This window comes from Pristiophorus japonicus, chromosome 10 (assembly GCF_044704955.1).
Source record: "Pristiophorus japonicus isolate sPriJap1 chromosome 10, sPriJap1.hap1, whole genome shotgun sequence".
In the NCBI taxonomy this organism is placed as follows: domain Eukaryota; kingdom Metazoa; phylum Chordata; class Chondrichthyes; family Pristiophoridae; genus Pristiophorus; species Pristiophorus japonicus.
Window position 1 is genome coordinate 444,244 of NC_091986.1, and position 26,713 is coordinate 470,956.

General features: G+C 44.4%; 1 protein-coding gene across 1 annotated transcript in view; it reads left to right on the forward strand.

The window, feature by feature from the left end:
* LOC139274682 (cilium assembly protein DZIP1-like) overlaps window positions 1-26,713 on the forward strand; it is a 455,193-nt gene that overhangs the window by 155,029 nt on the left and 273,451 nt on the right. Inside the window, exon 6 of the mRNA XM_070891361.1 lies at window positions 12,953-13,096. Coding sequence (XP_070747462.1) covers window positions 12,953-13,096 — 144 coding nt within the window. The remainder of the gene's footprint in view (window positions 1-12,952; window positions 13,097-26,713) is intronic.

Sequence of the window (26,713 nt, forward strand, 5' to 3'; positions counted from 1 at the left end):
TGCATTCCAGATCCTAACCACTTGCTGGATTAAAAAGGTTTTTCTCATGTTGCCTTTGGTTCTTTTGCCAATCACCTTAAATCTATGTCCTCTGGATTTCGACCCTTCTGCCAATGGGAACAGTTTCTCTCCATCTATTCTGTCTAGATCCCCCATGATTTTGAACACCTCCATCAAATGTCCTCTCAACCTTCTCTGCTCTAAGGAGAACAACCCCAGCTTCTTGGAAGAAGGGACCGAGTGTAACGTAGCCAAGTTTGCTGACGATACAAAGATGGGAGGAAAAGCAATGTGTGAGGAGGACACAAAAAATCTGCAAAAGGACATAGACAGGCTAAGTGAGTGGGCAAAAATTTGACAGATGAAGTATAATGTTGGAAAGTGTGAGGTCATGCACTTTGGCAGAAAAAAAATCAAAGAGCAAGTTATTATTTAAATAGAGAAAGATTGTAAAGTGCTGCAGTTCAGCGGGACCTGGGGGTACTTGTGCATGAAACACAAAAGGTTAGTGTGCAGGTACAGCAAGTGATCAGGAAGGCCAATGGTATCTTGGCCTTTATTGCAAAGGGGATGGAGTATAAAAGCAGGGAAGTCTTGCTACAGTTATACAGGGTATTGGTGAGGCCACACCTGGAATACTGAGGGCAGTTTTGGTTTCCATATTTACGAAAGGATATACTTGCTTTGGAGGCAGTTCAGAGAAGGTTCACTAGGTTGATTCCGGAGATGAGGGGGTTGACTTTTGAGGAAAGGTTGAGTAGATTGGGCCTGTACTCGTTGGAATTCAGAAGAATGAGAGGTGATCTTATCGAAATGTATAAGATTATGAGGGGGCTTGACAAGGTGGATGCAGAGAGGATGTTTCCACTGATAGGAGAGACTAGAATTAGAGGGCATAATCTTAGAATAAGGGGCCGCCCATTTCAAACTGAGATGAGGAGAAATTTCTTCTCTTCGAGGGTTGTGAATCTGTGCAATTTGCTGCCTCAGAGAGCTGTGGAAGCTGGGACATTGAATAAATTTAAGACAGAAATAGACAGTTTCTTAAACGATAAGGGAACATGATCGGATCAGCCATGATTGTATTAAATGGCGGAGCAGGCTCGAGCGGCCGTATGGCCTACTCCTGCTCCTATTTCTTATGTTCTTATGTTCTATAGTCCATCCATGTAACGGAAGTCTCTCATTCCTGGAATCATACTCATAAATCTTTTCTGCACCCTCTCTAAAGCCTTCACATCCTTCCTAACATGTGGTGCCCAGAATTGGACACAAAACTCCAGTTGTGGCCGAACCATTGTTTTATACAGGTTCATCATAATTTCTACAGAGGTGTATTCTATACCTCTATTTATGTAGACCTTTGTGCGAGGCCCCTTGGGGAAGAGTGACCATAATATGGTAGAATTCTTCATTTAGATGGAGAGTGACACAGTTAATTCAGAGACTAGGGTCCTGAACTTAAAGAAAGGTAACTTCAATGGTATGAGACGTGAATTGACTAGGATAGACTGGTTAATGATACTTAAAGGGTTGACGGTGGATAGGCAATGGCAGACATTTAAAGATCACATGGATGAACTTCAACAATTGTACATCCCTGTCTGGCATAAAAATAAAACGGGGAAGGTGGCTCAACCGTGGCTTACAAAGGAAATTAGGGATAGTGTTAAATCCAAGGAAGAGACATATAAATTGGCCAGAAAAAGCAGCAAACCTGAGGACTGGGAGAAATTTAGAATTCAGCAGACGAGGACAAAGGGTTTAATTAGGAGGGGGAAAATAGAGTGTGAGAATAAGCTTGCAGGGAACATAAAAACTGACTGCAAAAGCTTCTATAGATATGTGAAGCGAAAACGATTAGTGAAGATAAATGTAGGTCCCTTGCCATCAGGATCAGGTGAATTTATAATGAGGAACAAAGAAATGGCAGACCAGTTGAACAAATACTTTGGTTCTGTCTTCACTAAGGAAGACACAAATAACCTTCCGGAAATACTAGGGGACCGAGGGTCTAGTGAGAAGGAGGAACTGAAGGAAATTTTTATTAGTCAGGAAATTGTGTTAGGAAAATTGATGGGATCGAAGGCCAATAAATCCCCTGGGCCTGATAGTTTGCATCCCAGAGTACTTAAGGAAGTGGCCCTAGAAATAGTGGATGCATTGGTGATCATTTTCCAACATTCTATAGACTCTGGATCAGTTCCTATGGATTGGAGGGTAGCTAATGTAACCCCACTTTTTAAAAAAGGAGGGAAAGAGAAAACAGGGAATTATAGAACGATTAGCCTGACTTTGGTAATGGGGAAAATATTGGAATCAGTTATTAAAAGTGTAATAGCAGCGCATTTGGAAAGCAGTGACAGGATCGGTCCAAGTCAGCATGGATTTATGAAAGAAAATTCATGCTTGACAAATCTTCCAGAATTTTTTGAGTATGTAGCTAGTAGAATGGAAAAGGGAGAGCCAGTGGATGTGGTGTATTTGGACTTTCAAAAGGCTTTTGACAAGGCCCCACACAAGAGATTAGTGTGCAAAATTAAAGCACATGGTATTGGGGGTAATGAATTGACATGGATAGAGAACTGGTTGACAGACAGGAAGCAAAGAGTAGGAATAAACGGATCCTTTTCAGAATGGCAGGTAGTGACTAGTGGGATACCGCAGGATTCAGTGCTGGGACCCCAGCTCTTTACAATATAAATTAATGATTTAGACGAAGGAATTGAATGTAATATCTCCAAGTTTGTAGATGACACTAAGCTGGGTGGCAGTGTGAGCTGTCAGGAGGATGCTAGGAGGCTGCAGGGGGATATGGACAGGTTAGGTGAGTGGGCAAATGCATGATAGTTGCAGTATAATGTAGATAAATTTGAGGTTATCCACTTTGGTGGCAAAAACAGGAAGGCAGAATATTATCTGAATGGTGACGGATTAGGAAAAAGGGAGGTGCAATGAGACCTGGGTGTCATGGTACACCAGTCATTGAACGTTGGCATACAGGTACAGCAGGCGGTGAAGAAGGCAAACGGCATGTTGCCCTTCATAGTGATAGGAATTGAGTAAAGGAGCAGGGAGATCTTACTGCAGTTGTACAGGGCCTTGGTGAGGCCACACATTGAATATTGTGTACAGTTTTGGTCTCCTAATCTGAGGAAGAACATTCTTGCTATTGAGGGAGTGCAGCAAAAGTTCACCAGACTGATTCCTGGGATGGCAGGACTGACATATGAAAAAAGACTGGATCGACTAGGCTTATATTCACTGGAATTTGGAAGAATGAGAGGGGATCTCATAGAAACATATAAAATTCTGACGGGATTGGGCAGGAAGAATGTTCCCAATGTTGAGGAAGTCCAGAACCAGGGGTCACAGCCTAAGGATAAGGGGTAATTCATTTAGGATCGAGATGAGGAGAAACTTCTTCACTCAGGGAATTGTGAACCTGTGGAATTCTCTACCACAGAAAGTTGTTGAGGCCAGTTCGTTAGGTATATTCAAAAGGGAGTTAGATGTGACCCTTACGGCTAAAGGGATCAAGGGGTATGTAGAGAAAGCAGGAATGGGGTACTGAAGTTGTATGATCAACATGATCGTATTGAATGGTGGTGCAGGCTCGAAGGGCCAAATAGCCTACTCCTGCACCTATTTTCTATGGTTCTATGTTTAGGATTGTATTGGTAGGATAATTCTCTGGCACCACCCCCGTATCTAAGGAGGATTGGATGATTATGACCAGTACCTCCGTGATTTCCTCCTTAACTTCCCTCAGCATCTTAGGATGCATCCCATCCAGTCCTGGTGACTTAGTGCTTTAAGTACAGCCAACCTTTCTAGTACCTCCTCCTTACCAACTTTTATTTCAACCAGTATCACAACTACCTTCTTTCACTGACTTTGGCAGCATCTTTTTTCTTGGTGAAGACAGATATAAAGTACTCATTTAGTGCCTCAGCCATGCCCTCTGCCTCCATGTGTAGGTCTCCTTTTTGTCCCTAATCAGCCCCAACTCTGCTCTTACAACCTGTTTATTATTTATATGCCTATAGAAGACTTTTGAAATACCTTTTATGTTAGCTGCTTATACTCTCTCTTTGCCCCTCTTATTTTCTTTTTCACTTCCCCTCTGAACTTTCTATAATCAGCCTGATTCTCACTTGTATTCTCAACCTGACATCTGTCGTATCTGCTCTTTTACTGCTTCATCTTACTCTTTAACTCTTTCGTCATTCAATCCTTTTGTTGCCCTATCTTTCCCCCTCATGGGAGTGTACCTCGACTGTACCCGAAACATCTTCTCTTTAAAGGTAGCCCATTGTTCAATTACAGTTTTGCCTTCCATTCTTTGACTCCGATTTACCTTGGCCAGATCCATTCTCAACCCACTGAAATTTGTCTTCCTCCAATTAAGTATTTTTGCTCTAGATTGCTCCCTGTCCTTTTCCATAGCTAATCTAAACCTTATGATACTATGATCATTATTCCCTAAATGTTCCCCTACTGACACTTGCTCCACTTGACCCATCTCATTCCCCAGAACCAGACCCAGCAATGCCTCCTTCCTCATTGGGCTATAACTGTACTGATGAAGAAATTCTTCTCCCTCTCTGCCCTTTATACTATTACAATCCCAGTCTACATTAGGATAATTCAGGTCCTTCATTATTACTACTCTATAGTTCTTCCAGTTCTCTGTAATTTCGCTGCAAATTTGCTCCTCTATATGTTTCCCGTTAGTTGGTGGCCTATAGAATATACCTAGTAGTGTAATGGCACCTCTATTATTTCTTAACTCTAGCCATATAAATTCTGTCCTTGACCCCTTCAGGGCATCCTGTCTCTCCAGCACTGTAACATGCTTCTTAACCAATACTGCCACCACACCTCCTATCTTTCCTTCCCTATCTTTCCTGAACACCTTGGGGCCGAAATTTCCCCTTTCTTTAAGAGCCGTGACCGCCTCAAAGAGGCGGCCATGGGTCGGTAAGGACTCTCCGCCTAGTCGGCGCGGAGTCACTGACATTTGTGAAATTGCCCTACCTCGTTTTCCCTGCTGTGTTTGCCAAGGCGCTGCCTGTGTTACCGCCCCGTTGGGCACGCGCGACCCCCTACCGACGGACGGTGACCCCCTTTCCAACCCACGAGGGAAATTGCCCCGCGGGAGCAGAGCGGCCGTCGGTCGGTGCCATTGACTGCTTTCCCCTGTGGGAAGCTCCTTGTGGTTGGGCGCACTGCTGCGGTCACCCCCCTTTTGAGTACCGGGCTGCTGGCCTGGCCGAAATCCTCCCTGGTGGCCCAGTGGGCCAAACTAAACTAAATGCAGAGTTTGCAACTGTCATGTATGTAACCAGCATACTACTGTAACCCTTATACAATTGTAACCCTCAGGTAACCACTACATACTGTACATACTTACTAGAAATGCACACCTTGACCACAGTGGGTGTACTTGTGGCAGACACTCCTTACCTGGAGTATATAAGGGGAGGTCCCTCGCAGGGCCAGCACTCCCTGGTCCAGGTAATAAAGATGAAGGTCACAGAGTGACTGTGTCTGCAGTATGTGCCTCGTGTGATTATGTTTAAGAGTTAAGGACCCAACAGCAACGACTCTCCCCTTTAACTGATGACAGCTCCTGACGTCCGCCCCGCTGCAACACCACTTCTGCCCCTCAACCGCCCGGAAGGACAAAAAAAAATCAAGTGCTGGAAATTGCTCTATTCTCCACCCCATGGATTGGAACGGAGAAAATAACTTCAAAAACAGTGGGGAACCCGCTGTTAAATCGCGCACACTTTCCTTTCCCGATGTCAGCTCTGCCAGCGCTGAGCAGACCTGAACGGCAGCGGCTGGGGACCCAATTTCAATAATTATTGGCTTGTTGAAAACCCCATAAGAGCGAATTTAACCTTACTTTTTGACTTTAACAGCTCACCCATGGCTTCCATGCTCCCGTCGGTTAATCTGAGGCGGAAGCTGAGTGGCCATTGAATCAGCTGATGAATGACAGCTTAAAATGTAGTATAAAAGCTCCCACTTCACACCTGTTAACTTTCCAAGCACAGAGAGGCTGTTGCTTTCTCTCTTTGGAACACAGACTGAGCTTTATTCAGGCTGCAAGTGTTTGGGGTAGCCTGGAGGAGGAATTTATAGAATGCATACGGGATTGTTTCTTAGAACAGTATGTTACAGAACCTACAGGGAGCAAGCTATCTTAGATCTGGTCCTGTGTAATGAGACAGGAAAAATAAACGATCTCCTCGTAAAAGATCCTCTCGGAATGAGTGATCACAGTATGGTTGAATTTGTAATACAGATTGAGGGTGAGGAAGTAGTGTCTCAAACGAGCGTACTATGCTTAAACAAAGGGGACTACAGTGGGATGAGGGCAGAGTTGGCTAAAGTAGACTGGAAACACAGACTAAACGGTGGCACAATTGAGGAACAGTGGAGGACTTTTAAGGAGCTCTTTCATAGTGCTCAATAAAAATATATTCCAGTGAAAAAGAAGGGCGGTAAGAGAAGGGATTACCAGCCGTGGATAACCAAGGAAATAAGGGAGAGTATCAAATTAAAAACCAATGCGTATAAGGTGGCCAAGATCAGTGGGAAACTAGAAGATTGGGAAAATTTTAAACAACAGCAAAGAATGACTAAAAAAGCAATAGAGAAAGGAAAGATAGATTACGAAGGTAAACTTGCGCAAAACATAAAAACAGATAGTAAAAGCTTTTACAGATATATAAAACAGAAAAGAGTGACAAAAGTAAATGTTGGTCCCTCAGAAGATGAGAAGGGGGATTTAATAATGGGAAATGTGGAAATGGCTGAGACCTTAAACAATTATTTTGCTTCGGTCTTCACAGTGGAAGACACAAAAACCATGCCAAAAATTGCTGGTCACAGGAATGTGGGAAGGGAGGACCTTGAGACAATCACTATCACTAGGGGGGGTAGTGCTGGACAGGCTAATGGGACTCAAGGTAGACAAGTCCCCTGGTCCTGATGAAATGCATCCCAGGGTATTAAAAGAGATGGCGGAAGTTATAGCAGATGCATTCGTTATAATCTACCAAAATTCTCTGGAATATGGGGAGGGACCAGCGGATTGGAAAGCAGCTAATGTAACGCCTCTGTTTAAAAAAGGGGACAGACAAAAGGCAGGTAACTATAGGCCGGTTAGTTTAACATCTGTCGTGGGGAAAATGCTTGAAACTATCATTAAGGAAGAAATAGCGGGACATCTAGATAGGAATAGTGCAATCAAGCAGACGCAGCATGGATTCATGAAGGGGAAATCATGTTTAACTAATTTACTGGAATTCTTTAAGGATATAACGAGCATGGTGGATAGAGGTGTACCGATGGATGTGGTGTATTTAGATTTCCAAAAGGCATTCGATAAGGTGCCACACAAAAGGTTACTGCAGAAGATAAAGGTACGCGGAGTCAGAGGAAATATATTAGCATGAATAGAGAATTGGCTGGCTAACAGAAAGCAGAGAGTCGGGATAAATGGGTCCTTTTCGGTTTGGAAATCGGTGGTTAGTGGTGTGCCACAGGGATCGGTGCTGGGACCACAACTGTTTACAATATACACAGGTGACCTGGAAGAGGGGACAGAGTGTAGTGTAACAAAATTTGCAGATGACACAAAGATTAGTGGGAAGGCGGGTTGTGTAGAGGACACAGAGAGGCTGTAAAGAGATTTAGATAGGTTAAGCGAATGGGCTAAGGTTTGGCAGATGGAATACAATGTCGGAAAGTGTGAGGTCATCCACCTTGGGAATAAAAACAGTAAAAGGGAATATTATTTGAATGGGGAGAAATTACAACATGCTGCGGTGCAGAGGGACCTGGAGGTCCTTGTGCATGAATCCCAAAAAGTTAGTTTGCAGATGCAACAGGTAATCAGGAAGGCGAGTGGAATGTTGGCCTTCATTGCGAGAGGGATGGAGTACAAAAGCAGGGAGGTCCTGCTGCAACTGTATAGGTTATTGGTGAGGCCACACCTGGAGTACTGCGTGCAATTTTGGTCACCTTACTTAAGGAAGGATATACTAGCTTTGGACTGGGTACAGAGACAATTCACTAGGCTGATTCCGGAGATGAGGGGGTTACCTGATGATGGTAGATTGAGTAGGCTGGGTCTTTACTCGTTGGAGTTCAGAAGGATGAGCGGTGATCTTATAGAAACATTTAAAATAATGAAAGGGATAGACATGATAGAGGCAGAGAGGTTGTTTCCACTGGTCGGGGAGACTAGAACTAGGGGGCACAGCCTCAAAATACGGGGGAGCCAATTTAAAACCGAGTTGAGAAAGAATTTCTTCTCCCAGAGGGTTATGAATCTGTGGAATTCTCTGCCCAAGGAAGCAGTTGAGGCTAGCTCATTGAATGTATTCAAGTCACAGATAGATAGATTTTTAACCAATAAGGGAATTAAGGGTTACGGGGAGCGGGCGGGTAAGTGGAGCTGAGTCCACGGCCAGATCAGCCATGATCTTGTTGAATGGCGGAGCAGACTCGAGGGGCTAGATGGCCTACTCCTGTTCCTAATTCTCATGTTCTTATGTTCTTATGGAGTAAACTCTTTAGCCAGTGTCACCTCATTGCAGCAACCTTTTTCACCATTGATCGGTTGCTTCTGTCTTCTCAAGTTCAACTGCTATCGACTCCATCAGCATGGGTACCATTTACACTCTCTCACCTTGGTCCTCAGAATCCCACCACGATCAGCCCCAACACCAGCAGTACCAGGCACACTAGCAGCACCAACAACCACATCAACCTTTTCCGCAATCACTTGATGCTGCACAGGACACAGGGCATCAGCACACGACCACATTGCTGCCTGGGAGGCCAGGCATGGCCTCACCATGGCCAGATTTACTTCACTTGACGCTGTACACCCTGGTTGCCACATGATGCGCCAGGTTGGCACCACTCCACACCAGCTCTATAAAGCATCCCTACAGTGCCCAACCCATTCCTTTCACATTTCAGAGGTACCATTATGTCTCACCATTCACTGCAATTTACTAAGCCACTTTCAAAGGTGCACATAAATCAGTCCAAGAACGCAAAGTGTTGTAAATAAAGATTTCAATGTTTGACAGCACATTAACAGAAACTTTACATGAACATTGCATAAAACTCCTCTTTGTGGGCCCAAGTTTCCACATGATTTGCGCCTGATTTTTAGGAGCAACTGGTGGAGAACGGACTATCTTAGAAATCGCAATTCTCCACATTTTTTTTTCTGCAGTTCTAGTCAGGTAGAACAGTTCTACTTTGGAACAGAATTTTTTCTTCAAAAGGGGGCGTGTCCGGCCACTGACGCCTGATTTCAAAGTTTCCACAGTGAAAACGTACTCCAAACTAAAGTAGAATGGAGCAAGTGAAGATTTTGTAGAACTGAAAAAACCTGTTCTACACATTAAAAAATCAGGCGCAGGTTACAAATTAGGCGTCCAGAACGAGGTGGGGGGGGAGGGAGGGGAAGGGAACTCATTAAATTCTACAATAAATCCTTATTTATACTTCTACAAATATTATACAAATAAATCCAACCTGAATAAACATTTATAAGCAAAGAAAAGATTAAATAAACCATCTTCCTACCTGTGTGAAAGTGCTTCAGGCACGGAGAATTCTGCAGTCAGCCTGAGGCGCCCGTTCTTCCCGCGGGTGGGGGGGAGGCGCCCGTTCTGCCGGCGGGGGGAGGGGAGAGGAGGCGCCCGTTCTTTCCCGCGGGGGGGGGGGGGAGGCGCCCGTTCTGCCTGCGGGGGGGGGGAGTGGAGAGGAGGTGCCCATTCTTTCCCGCGGGGGGTTAGGAGGCGCCAGTTCTTCCCGGGGGGGGGGAGGTGGAGGCGCCCGTTCTTTCCCGGGGTGGGGGGAGGCGCCCGTTCTGCCTGCGGGGGTGGGGGGGGAGGGGAGTGGAGGCGCCCGTTCTTCCCGTGGTCGGGGGGGGAGAGGAGGCGCCCGTTCTTTCCCGCGGGGGGGAGAGGAGGCGCCCGTTCTTCCCGCGGCGGGGGGGCGGGGGAAGGAGACAGTGAGATGGCTGCAAGTGCTGATGTGCTGATGGCAATGTGCTTTTATAAAAAAAATTTTCAAAAATTAAACAGCTACAAAAAACTACAAAAATGGCCGAGTGCCAATTTTTTTTTCACACTGAGCATGCGCGAACGCTCCAACGCGCACGCGCAGCGTTGCCGGCAGGAAAAAAACTAATTTAAATAGTACCCGCCCCCTCCCACGTACAAAATCGGCGTGAGTGTAGGCTCCGCCCCCCTGGGCGCTGCGCCAAACAGACAAGGAGCTGCAGAATGCTCCAGAATCGCGAGTTTTTTTTTTAGGTGCCGTTTTAGGCGCGAAAAACGGGCGCCCAGCTCGGAGGGGCGCCCGTTTTTTATCGTGTGGAAACTTGGGCCCTGTGTGTTGTTCGTTGGTATCATTGCACTAGGATGAGGGTGAGTGTGAGGGTTGGCTAGTGAGATGAGGATGTGATAATATAGACAGAGAGGGATGGGTGGAGGTCCAAGGTAAATTGGTGTGAGTAAAGATGTGCAGGAGTAGGGTAGGGAAGTCATAGTGATGAGGATGAGGTTGAGTGTGGTTTTACCAACATTTCATGATCTACTGAGATCATTGAAATGTTTGCGCCACTGCACCCGGGTTTTCCTGCTTGTGCCCTCCTCTGCAATGTTCAACCAGGCTGAGTTACTCTCCTGAGGAGGTGTCTTCCACTCATTGGAAGGGAAGAGAACCTCCCTACATGCTGTGACTCCCCCCATAATGGAGGGAGTCACGGGAGAGCCTGGGTGCAGCCCTGTGCCTCTGCAGTGCTCGTCAGTGTTTGCAGCACCTCAGTGCTGTAGAACTCTGACAGCACAAATGTCAAATTAAAGTTGGCCATGGTACCTTTGAGGAAAATGGCTAATGACATGTCATCAATGACGTCAGCCAAACTGCTTACTCTAATTGGCTGGGAAATGTGCTGGGTGGGCATAACAAGCCCAATCAAGGGAAATTTATTTCACTGAGCATGGTGGAGCCAGCAACGGGTCGGGACCCGCCATCGACGCCGCCCACCACGGACCCACCGAGGTCAACAAAATCGAGGCCCACAACTCTACCCTTGTGCCTTCCTCATTTCAGATACTGATGAAATCTAGCTTGCCCAGCCAATGGTTGGCCAAGAAGAGGGAGAGGAGAGTGAAGAAGTGGAAGAAGAAAAAGAAGTAAAAGTCAATTTGACATTCCCAGCAACCAGCTCCTCGAGGTTATCCTGCACGGCCAGCTGCAGTGTGCCCCATTGTAACTCAGCAGCCTTCCACCAGCCATGCTGTAACCACTGTGTGACATCAGTAGGATAGACAAAGGCACACACAAGACAGTCACTAAGGGAATGCACAAGGGATATTAGTTGATTTCTTGATGTCATATTGGATGCATATATGGATAAAGTTGGACTGGAAAGTTTGCTTTGTGGTTGTAATGTATTTGCTTCATGGGTTCTTTGCTTAAGAATTCACAGCAACACGTTTGCTTTTCTATTAAGAACTAATTAGTTTGTTAGCAATAGGTTTAATAATCACACTACATATTACCAGTTCATCCACCAGGCTCACAAAAACCTGCCTCATCATGGATCCCCCAAACCCAACTGGCTGGGGTTTTATTGAATCTTGTGAACATCACGTGACTGGCTAAACCACTCCTAACTCAACAGCTCTGCAACTATTTTATCTTTGTGCATACTTACAGGTGTATACATTACAGTGGTGGCTTTTATTTCAGCAATGTGGCCAAGAAGACACTGTGATGGTCAGTAACGGAGGAAGAGTAAGGTGTGGGACAAATGTTGAAAGAGGAATTGGGGCTGTGGTCACTGGTAGCGCAGGCAGATGATTCGATCTCGGATGTCCCAGCCAGAAAAGGGCATACTTCCTTCTGCTTCCTTGTCTTCTGCTTCTTTCTCTCTGGTCTTCCTCTTCTGCTTCTTCCTCTTCCCTCTGCGAGTGGACTCTCTTTCTGCACTTTCTGTAATCTGCTTGATTAGCTACTGTATTATGAATCTGATATTAATGGCAGATGTGGGACAGTGAAAACAATAACAAAAAGAAACTTAGTAAGTTATTACATAAACAGAAATGACTGTCAAAATAATCTGTATATAACAATTTAGCTGTAAATTGCTAAGATATTGGCCTGGATTATCGGTAAGAATAATGGTGAGACTAACAGCGCTCACTGTTATTATGGAGCAATCGACAGCAATGACCGCCGTCTCCACATGCGCAGTTAAATGCAGAAATCAGGAGGTTGCTGTCTGAGTTGCCCTGTTCCTCCAAAAGCTACACTATGCCAGGACCTCGCCGAGAGACATGAATAGCGTGAAGTTGTGGTACTTACAAGACTTAGATAGCCACTAAATGTATCAGAAAAAGTTAGGGCTTGTCTGTTCAAGTGTGAGTGAATATATAAGGTGTGAATAGTCTTAATTACTGCCAAACAACCCCTCTGGCACTGAAAATATACTTTCAAAAGTATGAGTCTCTTCTTCAGATTTTAATTATTATTGGAGATTTAAAAAAATGTAGCATTTTTTATTTATGTCTCTTTTATCTCTCTCTCTTACCCTCTTTATTTCACTTCTGGTTTGGACTGCGTGTCTCAGTAAGGAATTTCCAATTTGATTGGTTGAGGAGATACACCATTGGTTGGCCATTCGCACAGGTCCCAGATCCCCTGTGCTGTTTCGGCTCTCCAATTACTGTTAGTTGCAGCGCAAAAGCGCACAGAAAGTCTGTGGGAAAATGTAAGTATAATGGTCAGCGAGCGCTGTTTGTTCACCTCTGACTGCAAAATTTGGGCCAATACAATTTGAAATTAAGTTTATTTATTTTTGTTAAATGTCAATTTTATGTTAATTGTTTGTCCTGATAAGGAGCTTCTGCAGATAAAGAGTACAAGCTTGCAGCTTAAATCCAGCCTTGGCACTTTGAAAAATGAGCATGAACATGACATTCAGGAGGAAAGCCGACGATACCAGCAGGAAGTGAATGATCTTAAGAATTTTTTAGAAAAGCAGGTATGGTTTTTTAATCTTGCGGATTGCTGTATTAATAATTCCACTTTGAAGAACATAATAATATAAAATGCTTTTATGTTGTGTTTCAAAGCATAGTTTTTTAAAAGGAGAATTGCGACAGTGAGTGTTAATATACTATTAGAAGTTATTTTCCCTGTAGACTATAAACAGAAATAATTCATTAGCATATTTCAGTAATTGCTAGAAACACCCGGGTTTAGAAATTTGATTAGGCCCTTAAATGGGCGGTGGCACTGCGGGGCGAGATTTGCTTGCGTCTATTTAGAAAGTGCAGGCAGCATGTTCTTTTGGTGCTGCCTGCTGATTTGAATGATTTTAGTGCACATCCTATCGACGAATGTGCTGCTTGAGACTTCGTCGCTGGAGTGATGCTACATTCTCTTAAAGCAAGACTGTCATTTTTGAAAGCAGTCTCAAGCCCTTAATGGTGAACAGCCTTCTGAAGAAAAATATTAAAATCATTCAACAATAAGCAGCCTCTAGCCCTTAAAGCTCAACTGCCTTCTGAAAAAAAACCCATCAAAATCATTCCAAACTGGGCAGTCTTTAGCTCTTAAAGCTGAACTGCCTTCTGCACGTAAAAAATGGTAAACGTGTTTCAGCACTAACACAATGGGCTCAACAGGCCAGGGAAAGGGCACGTAGGGCCCAGTGCTCAAAGAAGTTTCATGTCCTCAAACAAGTGATCAAGGTCAGTGAATGCATCTTCAAAAGCCATCTTCTGTCAACTGCACCACTAGCCTCACACATTGCTCAATGCATGACCCATGCATCACTCACCTACCAACAATCTCTACCAAACACGAGGCACACCTCACATTCATAGCTTCACCTCACTCCCCTTGGAGGAGACAGTGCTGGCCATTCTTGCTGCCCAGCAAGTGGTTGACCAAGAAGAGGGAAAGGAAAGTGAAGAAGAAGAAGAAGCACCGTCACTCGATTTGACAGTCCGAGCCACCAACTCCTCGAGGTCGTCCTGCAAGGCTATCTGCAGTGTGCCTCAATTAAAGTCAGCAGACACCCCCCACCAGTCATGCCGCAGCCACTAGGGTAGCACTGCATGACATCAGTAGGATAGGCAAAGGCACACACAAGACAGTCACTAAGGGAATGCACAACAGTGATTAGTTTAATTTTGGATGTCATGTTGGATGCATAGATGTATAAAGTTGGACTGGAAAGTTTGCTTTGTGGTGACTTTTATTTCAGCATTGTGGCCAAGAGGATACTGTGATGGTCATTAAAAGAGGGAAGGTAAGGTGTGGGACACATGTTGAAAGGGGAATTGAGGTTGTGCGAGAGGCACGTCTAGTTCTGGAGCACAAGTATTCAGCAAGACAGCCGGGATGTTGTTGGGGCCAATATCCTTTTGCTATATCCAGTGCACTCTGTTGTTTCTGGATACCGCATGGAGTGAATCGAATTGACTGAAGACTGGCTTCTGTGATGGTAAGGATGTCAGGAGGAAGCCGAGATGGATCATCCGCTCGGCACTGCTGGCTGAAGCTGGTTACAATTCTGTGAGCATAGACCATATGTTGCTGCCTTTTCTGCTGTAAACATGTAGCGCTCTCAGTTTATTCTTGCTGCTGGTGGTCCTCTGCCACCTCCTCTTCATCAGTCTACAACACTGCAGCAATGGCAGCACCCAAAGTAGTCTTTCTTGTCAACTCTATAGAGTCACAAAATCACTATCCTTTATGAATGTGACAAAGGTAAACTATCCCTCCTCGTCCTCCTGGACCTGTCTGCAGCCTTTGACACGGTTGACCACTCCATGCTTCTCCAATGTCTCTCCACCGTCGTCCAGCTGGGTGGGACTGCACTTTTCCATTCTTTTCTATCTAATCGTAGCCAGAAAATCTCCTGCAATGGCTTCTCTTCCCACTCCCGCATCGTTACCTCTGGTGTCCCCAAAGGATCTATCCTTGGTCCCCTCCTATTTCTCATTTATATGCTCCCCCTTGGCGACATCATCTGAAACGCAGCATCAGTTTCCACATGTATGCTGATGACACCCAACTCTACCTCACTACTACTTCTCTCAACCCTTCCACGGTCTCTCAATTGTCAGACTGCTTGTTTGACATCCAGTTCTGGATGAGCAGAAATTTTCTCCAATTAAATATTGGGAAGACCGAAGCCATTGTTTTTGGTCCCCACCACAAACTCCATTCCCTAGCCACTGACTCCATCCCTCTCCGTAACATCAGTCTGAATCTGAACCACACTGTTTGCAACCATGGTGTCATATTTGACCCTGAAAGGAGCTTCCGAACACACATCCGCAGCATAACAAAGCGGCAATTTCCACCTCCGTAACATCGCCCATCTCCCCACCCCTGCCTCAGCTCTTCTGCTGCTGAAACCCTCATCCGTGCCTTTGTTACTTCTACACTTGGCTAGCCTCCCACATTCAATCTACGTAAATTTGAGGTCATCCAAAACTCGGCTTCCCGTGTCCTAACTCGCACCATGTCCCGTTCACCCATCACCCCCTGTGCTCGCTGACCTACATTGGCTCCCGGTTAAGCAACGCCTCGATTTCTAAATTCTCATCCTTGTTTTTAAATCCCTCCATGGCCTCGCCCCTCCCTATCTCTGCAATCTCCTTCAGCGACCTCCAACCCCGTCCGAGATATCTGCACTCCTCTAATTCTGCTCTCTTGAACATCCCTGATTATAATCACTCAACCATTGGTGGTGATGCCTTCTGTTGCCTAGGCCCTAACCCTGTAATTCCCTGCCTAAATCTCTCTACCTCTCCTCCTTTAAGACAATCCTTAAAACATAGAAACATAGAAAATAGGTGCAGAAGTAGGCCATTCGGCCCTTCGAGCCTGCACCATCATTCAATAAGATCATAGTTGATCATTCCCTCAGTACCCCTTTCCTGCTTTCTCTCCATACCCCTTGATCCCTTTAGCCATAAGGGCCATATCTAACTCCCTTTTGAATATATCCAATGAACTGGCATCAACAACTCTCTGCGGTAGGGAATTCCACAGGTTAACAACTCTCTGAGTGAAGAAGTTTCTCCTCATCTCAGTCCTAAATGGGCTACCCCTTATTCTAAGACTGTGCACCCTGGTTCTGGACTTCCCCAACATCAGAAACATTCTTCCCGCATCTAACCTGTCCAGTCCCGTCAGAATCTTATATCTTTCTATGAGATCCCCTCTCATCCTTCTAAACTCCAGTGTATAAAGGCCCTGTTGATCCAGTCTCTCCTCATATGTCAGTCCAACCTTCCCAGGAATCAGTCTGATGAACCTTCGCTGCACTCCCTCAATAGCAAGAACGTCCTTCCTCAGATTAGGAGACCAAAACTGAACACAATATTCCAAGTGAGGCCTCACCAAGCCCTGTACAGCTGCAGTAAGACCTCCATGCTCCTATACTCAAATACCCAAGCTATGAAGGCCAACATACCATTTGCCTTCTTCACCACCTGCTGCACCTGCATGACAACTTTCAATGACTGATGAACCATGACACCCAGGAGTCGTTGCACCTCCCCTTTTCCTAATCTGCCGCCATTCAGATAATATTCTGCCTTCGTGTTTTTGCTCCCAAAATTGATAACCTCACATTTATCTACATTATACAGCATCTGCCATGCATTTGCCCACTCACCTAACCTGTCCAAGTCACCCTGCAGCCTCTTAGCATCCTCCTCACAGCTCACACCGCCACCCAATTTAGTGTCATCTGCAAACTTGGAGATATTACACTCAATTCCTTCATCTGAATCATTAATGTAACTAGCTGGGGTCCCAGCACTGAGCCCTGCAGCACTCCACTAGTCACTGCCTGCCATTCTGAAAAGTACCCGTTTATCCCGACTCTCTGCTTCCTGTCTGCCAACCAGTTCTCTATCCCCGTCAGTACATTACCCCCAATACCATGTGCTTTGATTTTGCACACCAATCTCTTCTATGGGACCTTGTTAAAAGCCTTTTGAAAATCTAAATACACCACATTCACTGGTTCTCCCTTGTCTACTCTACGAGTTACACCGTCAAAAAATTCCAGAAGATTTGTCAAGCATGATTTCCCTTTCATAAATCCATGCTGACTTGGACCGATCCTGTCACTGCTTTCCAAATGCGCTGTTATTTCATCTTTAATAATTGATTCCAACAGTTTCCCCACTACTGATGCCAGGCTAAACGGTCTTTAATTCCCTGTTTTCTCTCTCCCTCCTTTTTTGAAAAGTGGTGTTACATTAGCTACCCTCCAGTCCATAGGAACTGATCCAGAGTTGATAGACTGTTGGAAAATGATCACCAATGCATCCACTATTTCTAGGGCCACTTCCTTAAGTACTCTGGGATGCAAACTATCAGGCCCAGGGGATTTATTGGCCTTCAATCCCATCAATTTTCCTAACACAATTTCCTGACTAATAAAAATTTCCTTCAGTTCCTCCTTCTCACTAGACCCTCGGTCCCCTAGTATTTCCGGAAGGTTATTTGTGTCTTCCTTAGTGAAGACAGAACCAAAGTATTTGTTCAACTGGTCTGCCATTTCTTTGTTCCTCATTATAAATTCACCTGATTCTGATGGCAAGGGACCAACGTTTGTCTTCACTAATCTTTTTCTCTTCACATATCTATTGAGGCTTTTGCAGTCAGTTTTTATGTTCCCGGCAAGCTTCCTCTCATACTCTATTTTCCCCCTCCTAATTAAACCCTTTGCCCTCCTCTGCTGAATTCTAAATTTCTCCCAGTCCTCAGGTTTGCTGCTTTTTCTGGCTAATTTATATGCCTCTTCCTTGGATTTAACACCAACCTTAATTCCCTTGTTAGCCACGGTTGAGCCTCTTCCCCGTTTTATTTTTACTCCAGACTGGGATGTACAATTGTTGAAGTTCATTCATGTGATCTTTAAATGTTTGCCATTGCCTATCCACCGTCAACCCTTTAAGTATCATTTGCCAGTCTATTCTAGCCAATTCATGCCTCATACCATCGAAGTTACCTTTCCTTAAGTTCAGGACCCTAGTCTCTGAATTAACTGTGTCATTCTCCATCTTAATAAAGAATTCTACCTTATTATGGTCACTCTTCCCCAAGGGGCCTCGCACAACAAGATTGTTAATTAGTCCTTTATCATTACACATCACCCAGTCTAGGATGGCCAGCCCTCTAGTTGGTTCCTCGACATATTAGTCTAGAAAACCATCCCTAATACATTCCAGGAAATCCTCCTCCACTGTATTGACACCAGTTTGGTTATCCCAACCTATATGTAGATTAAAGTCGCCCATGATAACCTCTGTACCTTTATTGCATGCGTCCCTAATTTCTTGTTTGATGCTGTCCCCAACCTCACTACTACTGTTTGGTGGTCTGTGCACAACTCCCACTGGTATTCCGCAGCTCCACCCATACAAATTCCACATCATGCAAGCTAATGTCCTTCCTTACTATTGCATTAATTTCCTCTTTAACGAGCAACGCTACCCCACCTCCTTTTCCTTTCTGTCTATCCTTCCTGAATGTTGAATACCCCTGGATGTTGAGTTCCCAGCCTTGGTCACCCTGGAGCCATGTCTCCATGATGCCAATTATATCATATTCATTCATTGCTGCCTGTGCAGTTAATTCGTCCACCTTATTATGAATACTCCTCGCATTGAGGCACAGAGCCTTCAGGCTTGTCTTTTTAACACAATTTGCTGTTTTGGAATTTTGCTGTTGTTGTGTTCCTAACACAGATGAGACTGCACACAGGGAGGTTAAAGTAACAATGACCTCAGTCTTTATTAAGACACTCCAGAGTGAGGAACAGGCCTTAGGGGCCGGCTTATATACAGTGCTCCCAAGGGATGCGCTCCCTGGTGGCGGAACATAGGAGTGCATGCTTTACAGATACACAACAGCTGTAATGTGGCCCTATTTGATTTTTGCTCTAGGTTTCTCTGCCCTCCACTCTTACTTTTCTCCTTTCTACCTTTTGCTTCTGCCCCCATTCTAATTCCCTCTGCCTCCCAGCATGGGTTCCCATCCCCTGCCATATTAGTTTAACTCTTCCCCAACAGCTCTCGCAAACACTCCCCCTAGGACATTGGTTCCGGTCCTGCCCTGGTGCAGGCCGTCCCACCTCCCCCAGAACCAGTTCCAATGTCCCAGGAATTTGAATGCACCACTCCTCAAGCCACGTATTCATCTGAGCTATCCTGCGATTCCTACTCTGACTAGCACGTGGCACTGGTAGCAATCCTGAGATTACTACTTTTTGAGGTCCTACTTTTAAATTTAACTCCTAGCTCCCTAAATTCATCTTGTAGGACCTCATCCTGTTTTTTACCAATATCTTTGGTACCTATATGCACCACGACAACTGGCTGTTCACCCTCCTGCTCCAAAATGTCCTGCAACCGCTCCGAGACATCCTTGACCCTTGCACCAGGGAGGCAACATACCATCCTGGAGTCTCGATTGCGGCTGCAGAAACATCTTATCTATTCCCCTTACAATAGAATCCCCTACCACTATAGCTCTCCCACTCTTTTTCCTGCCCTCCTGTGCAGCAGAGCCACCCACGGTGCCATGGACTTGGCTGCTGCTGCCTTCCCCTGATGAGTCATCCCCCCTCAACAATACCGAAAATGGTGTATCTGTTTTGGAGGGGGATGACCGCAGGGGACCTCTGCACTACCTTCCTTCCACTGCTCTTCCTGTTGGTCATCCATTCCCTATTTGTGTAACCCTTACCTGCGGTCTGACCAACTCACTAAACTGCTATTCACGATATCCTCAGCATCGTAGATGCTCCAGAGTGAATCCACCCACAATGCGGTCTGTCAGGAGCTGCAGCAGGACACACTTCCCGCACATGTAGTCGTCAGGGACACTGGAAGCGTCCCTGAGTTTCCACATAGTACAGGAGGAGCATAACATGTTTCTGAGCTCTCCTGCCATGACTTAACCCCTAGATTAACTTAATTTGGCAACAACAATGATAAAGGTTACCTACTGATAAGGAAAAGTTAAGAAAAACTACTCACCAATCACTTACCCTCTTGGCTGTGATGTTACCTTTCGATTTCTTTCTACTTCTTTGTTTACCTTCTGCCCCTGGTGCAGCTGCACCGGCTGGCCTCACCGACTGCCTCACAAACTCCTGCTGGGCCTTTTTATAGGCCTCCGACGCTGACCCGAACTCATGCCTCACGAACTCCTGCTGGGCCTTTTTGACCAAGTTTTTGGTCACCTGCTCTAATGTCTCCTTGTATGGCTCGGTGTCAATTTTGTTTGGTCTTATAACACTCCTATGAAGCGTCTTGGGACATTTTACTACTTTAAAGGCACTATATAAATATAAGTTGTTATTGCTGTTGAAGCCAAGTACTGTAACAAAACAGTAGCTCACAAAGAACTGAGGAAGCACCTGTACATGCAGAAGCTTTCAAATGGGAACTTATATTTAAGCACTTTAATAATCATCCTGCCAATTCATCTCCGTTTCTCTGGTGACCTTGCCGATCCGAAATTAAATTTTGGATCCTTATTGCAGTAAAGGACACCGATTTAAATATATTTGAGTCTCCAGCCTAACCATAGTAAGACACTTGTTGGGCCTGGTGACAGGCGGTGTAAAAACTGCGTCGGACTGGGGGCGGTTTGGCCAATTTTTACATTTTAAACACACGCCCAACCCTCTCCTGCTTATTGGGTAGTGTGAAATTGTAAAAAGAAAATCTCTAATAGCAATTTATTACCTGTAGGAATGAGACTCCACAGTTTAAATGATTCCCTTTCTGGGCTTATGTGGTTGAATGACTTTGCAAGAACATAAATCTCCTTATTAAAAAGGTACTTACGCTGTTAAGTACTAGCCCTAACTTCCTATGGTGAGTTTAATTGTCAATTATTGTGCAAATGCAGCAACTTTATGAAACTCGGAGGTTGAGGGAGTGCTGCTGTTTTCGCGAGGCTTCAACAACTTGTGGTGATTCGCAATTCATGGGGTATCTCTTCCTCACCACAATTTGCTAGACGATTTACATTAATAACGCTTAGCACCATTAAACTCTGTCATTTTGGCAGCAAATTCTGGGCCAATAAACATGCCAACAACAACAACTTGTATTTATATAGTGGCATGGTAAAACATCCCAAGGTGCTTCACAGGAGCGTTATCAAAAAAAAAAAGACTTAGAATGATATAGCGCCTTTCACGACCACTGGACGACTCAAAGCGTTTTACAGCCCAATGAAGTACTTTTGGATTGTAGTCACTGCTGTTAGGTAGGAAACGTGGCAGCCAATTTGTGTACTAACAAGCTCCCACAAACAGCAATGTGATAATGACCAGATAATCTGGGTTTTTTTGTTATGTTGATTGAGGGATAAGTATTGGCAAGGACACGGGCAAAATTTGACACTGAGCCACAGAAAAGAAATATTAGAACAGATGGCCAGAAGCTTGGTTAAATAGGTAGGTTTTAAGGAGCGTCTTAAAGGAGAAAAAGATAGAGAGGCGGAGAATCTTAGGGAGGGAATTCCAGAGCTTAGGGCCTAGGCACAGAATGCAGATACTGAAAACTTCTCATCTCATGATGAAATCTGCTGGATCTTCAAAGGTTTTGGAAAAAATATATTAGTAGGAAAATTAATGGCCCGGAAATTCCGACGTCCTGAGTCCGTATGAAGTTTCTATGGATCCAGGAAGGCATCGGAAAAATCGGTTTTCAGCGCGCAATGTGCATGCGCTGAAAACCGTCTTTTCCGATCTGTCAACTTTCTGGCTTGACAGATCCTCTGTATCTCGGGAGCGAGGACACTTGCAGGGCAAGATTTCCTATATTTACAAATATCTTGCCCTGCAAATGTCCTTTAAAATCTTGCACCTGAAAAAGCAGGTGTATAGCCTACTTTTACAGGTGCAAGTGTTTAAAAATACACAAACATATTAAAATAAAGTTATAAAAACACATTTTATTGATAAAAACCCTCCCCACTGCGGGAAGTTTATTTTAAGGCTTAATTAAAAAAACTTTTTAAAAAGTTGGGAAAATATTTTTTTTGTAACAACTTTAATTTAAATGAATGTTAAATATGCAGTTTATTTTCTATCTTTTATGTATTTTGGGTGTTTGAGGGGGGGTGGGGGTTTCTCATTCATAGTAATAGGAGTTCTGGGGTTACGGAACTTCTATTACTATGAATGAGAATCTATACTGCACCTGATTGGCTGCTGACTCCAGCTCCCAGCCTGCGCATGTCCCCACATGTACATGCTGTGATGCGCAGTCACGAGTGGCCTCAGGCTCGGAAATTCCAACGGGCGCAGCAGCAACAGGTAAGTGCGCATCTTTTTTCTATTTTTCTGTCGTTTGCCCGCGGGAAGAGCTTGACCGGAATTTAAGGGCCAATGTCTTTTGAACATTCGGGGTAATTTTTGACACTGGCCAATCTCAACTCAGTCGCCCGTTATACATGCCAGATTTCACTAACTGTCCTAACAACACTAAGCTTCTTTTTCTTGTGTACTGAATTATATTTGAACATCATGTACTATCTGTATCAGCTTTCCATTTCAAAGTCTGAAAATGTTGTTATCGTATAATGGCATGTGCGCAAAATGTTAAATTGTAAAATCAATTCAGTAGCTTACCCATTTTTCTTGCTACATTTTGCAAGGCTTAGTGGAAGTATTAGACTATGTACAGTATCCCCAAAATTTTTCTTTCAGCTTAATTAAAACTGAACTACCTGCAAATAACAGAATTTGGGGCTGGAATTCAGCCTCCCGATAAGGCCTGATAAGGTGGTGTTGAATTGCCGCCAATTTTTTGTTGAATGGCTGCTGCTTGCGAAATTCACCTCGGTGGTTTTTCTGGTGGTTCCCACTTCTGCCCGCTGTTTCCAAACCCTCCTAACTGCATCATCAAAGCGTGCACTGCCGATCTCCCGCACAATTCACCTAAAAAAATCTTGCGGCAGCCGCGCGGTGCCCCCGACAGTTTTTTCTGTCAGTGCACTGTGTTTGCAGTGTGTGCAAAATAGGGGTGTGGCCTCCATTAAAGGGGAGGGCGCACTGCCTCGGCCGCCATCTTAGTTTTTTTGTCGACCGACTGCAGGTCGGCCCGATAATTATGCCGCCAGGTTCAACTGGGCCGCCAACAGGCAGCCTGGCACCCCCGCCCAGCCAAAACCCTCCCTTGGTGGACTGAACTAAAATAATCGCAGAGCTTGCAGCGGCTCTCCCCTTAAAATGAAAGTGAAGCAATACGCTGATGACTGACAGCGGCGGAGAGTCCGTCCGCTCCACTTCCACCCCTCTTATGACGGATCCACTTCCGCCCCGATTATGACCGACTTCCACCCTGCTCAAAAAAAAAGACAGAGATGAATTTCACACAAGAGGCCACCGCGGCGGTGAAAGCACAGGAAATATGGTAGATGTGACCCGTTTCTGGCGGGGGTGAATTTAGGCCCCTTTACGTGGTGCGCATTGCTCTGTTATATAGGGAAACATTTTATATATTCAAATTTCTCACAGGCCAGTTAAAAAAGTTGAAAACATGTGTAATGACCAAACAAACATCAAATGGGTCACAATAACCTTTGATACCAAATGAGAGGCAGTAAGTTAGATATGTAACTTTCTTTGAAGCACTGGTACAATGATCCTGAAGCTTTTTTCATTTAGCGGGAACACCATTTCAAGTAGGTACTCACTTAAATTCCTCCATTCAGATTTTTGGGACTCAGCTATTAGAAGTCCAAATAAATTGCCCTATAACTTTCTAAATATATGTCTGGAGTGCTTGATGTATCCACTGTTGTCGATTTCCATGTTTATCTGTTGATTTTAATTATTCTTTACCTAGTTGCTATTTCTTTCGATGTTCAGTTTAAATTTGTTTTATTATATGCAGAAAACAATTCAGTTTGATTTGATGACAGCTTGAGATAGTGAAACATCAAGAACGGCCATTTTGAAAGCCAACGGTCAAAAGGAGAGTTACTGCAACTAAATGACTTGTTTATGAAGTTGTTTAGGATTTTGGTAGATTAGCTTCCATAGTAATGAGCCAAAATGTGATTTACTCTTGTCACAATCCCTTGAGATCATTTGACTTGAGTATAGCTGAGCAACAGAAGCCTGCATTTATGTATTTGCTCATGGGCTATGTGATGGAGAAGTGAAGATGGAAAAACTAGTTGGAACTAAATGGTTGTTTCCTCCATGATGTTACCAATATGCATCCTCAAATAGAGTATTTATATTGCCTTTAAATTTAGGCATGCCAATTGAAATCAATATAATTTGCATTTAACGTTGAAAACTATAAATGTTAAAACCAGAGATTTGCTTTCCCTCTCTCCTCACATTCTGAGTCATTTTTAAGATTCATTTGAGCCTTTTTTGTGGGGAGAGAAAGGAAAGTTACAAATATTTATATTTTTATGTCATCTAAGATAACTGCTGGCAAAACTATTTTTAATCTTGGTAATATTAAATTATAGGACATCAACATTGAGGCTATGATTGCAACAATAATTAAGCCCACCAACTTGACTTAGAAAATAACCTTTGGATCCCTTATTATTTTGTTGGTAATTCTCTACATGATAGTTGTTCCTTTTGTCTATAAACTTTCAAAAATCAAATTTCAATGAGAATTTATACTTAATCAAATGTTTACAACTGGATTGTAAAACTCTGTAAACTAAACTCAATAATGATTTGGAAGGCATAGGTTTTAATATGTTAGTGCCTATTGTAGCATTCTGCTCCTTGTATCAAAATGTTAGCTGGCATGGTACAGTGCTTAACCTATGGTTTCTTGTTGATTTTTGACTAATTGTACTGCACAGGAATCATACCACATGATAGATGTAAATTTAGAGAGAAAGCCTAGAATGTGCAGTATAAGCAGTGATTGTTTTTGTACTTTTGTTACGTTTAGTGTGTTGCAGCTTTTGCATTTGGTGATATTTATTTGTTGTCACAGTGACATCAATACAGAATTTAAGGTCCTAATATAATTTAAGGTCACGACTTTAACTCGAGGCCAGTTTTATACAGATGAGCAGAAGTGTGAGTTAGAAACTCACCATTATCCCAGAAATTAGGTCCAGGGTACTTTAATTTCGAGGCCTCTTAATTCCTGTGAGCCGATTTCCCACCTGCTCTGGATGGGACTGCAACGTTAAGTGGCATTAAATCACGCAGACCACAGGCCATCTGCCAACAATAGAGAAGTGACGAATGGCTGCCTGGCCATTGTGCGGGGGTGCTGTAATTGGGGGGGTGGCGGTGGAGATGGGAGATCATGACGGGAGAGGTCTAAGCTTTCCTTCAGCGGCACTTCTGCTCCTCCTGGCCTCACAATAAAAGTAAAACATCAATTTTAAAAAGTTTTTCGGCATCTTCTGGCCCTGATCCTCTTCGCCCATTGTTGTATATGCTGACTATGGATGTACTCTATGTGTAGTCACTGTAAGATTGTATAAGATGGAGACTTGTTTACCTGATGTACCATCAATAAGGTTCACACCGTGCACATACATGCTGGCACCACTAGAGGGTGCAACTGGTGGAGACTGGGCTATCCTGCCCTATTGGCAGGGCCGTGAATAAAAGGCGGCACACCATGCTTGCACAGCACTCTGGAGTTTGGAATAAAGGACCAAGGTCACTTCAAGTCAAGTACAACATATTGCCTTGTGGAGTCATTCATAAGTACACTATAGACATAACAACTGGTGACGAGAATAAGGACTTTCACGCGATCATGGCTATCTTTGGCACACAAAGACTTTGCAGAGGGTGGTGATTGGGATGCCTTCACCGAAAGGCTCAAGCAATATTTTGTGGCAAACAACCTGGCAGGGGAGATGGACATATTGATGGAGAAGTGCAAGGCTATACTGCTGACCAGTTGTGGGCCCGAGGTCTACTGCCTCATCAGGGACTAGCTGGCACCCACGAAGACCAAGGATAAGACATACGATGAGCTGACTGTACTAATTCACGACCAACTTAAACCAAAGGAGAGCATCCTCATGGCCAGGCACAGATTCTACACGCACCACAGACCTGAGGGCCAGGAGATTGCAAAATATGCTGCCGACCTCAGAAGATTTGCGGCACCGTGTGATTTTGGCACGCACCTCAACGAAGCATTGTGAGTCATCGTTATAGGAATTGGCCACGAGGGCCTCCTTCACAAGCTACTATCTGCCGACAGCACAGTCAACCTGCAGAAAGCCATCGGCATCAATCAGGCGTAAGTACTGTACACAGACTGGTACCTTTCACAGGCAAGACTGTAGAACATGGCTCTGCCCAGGACAGAGAGCACAGACCTCAGGGTTCCAGAACTCAGAGGGGTGCTAATCGAGTAGCACCATGCTGGCATTGCGGAGGAAACCATAGGGCTCACCAGTGTCGGTTTGCGGAGTACATATGCAAAGCCTGTAACACGAAGGGCCACCTCCAGCGCATGTGAAAAAGAAATATGACTCACCGTCTAGCAGAGGAGTCAGTAGATTACTTTGAATCCAGCGGGGAATATGATGATTTGACCAGAGAGGCAGCTTAGCCCCAAGAAGAAGTGTATGGAGTGTATAC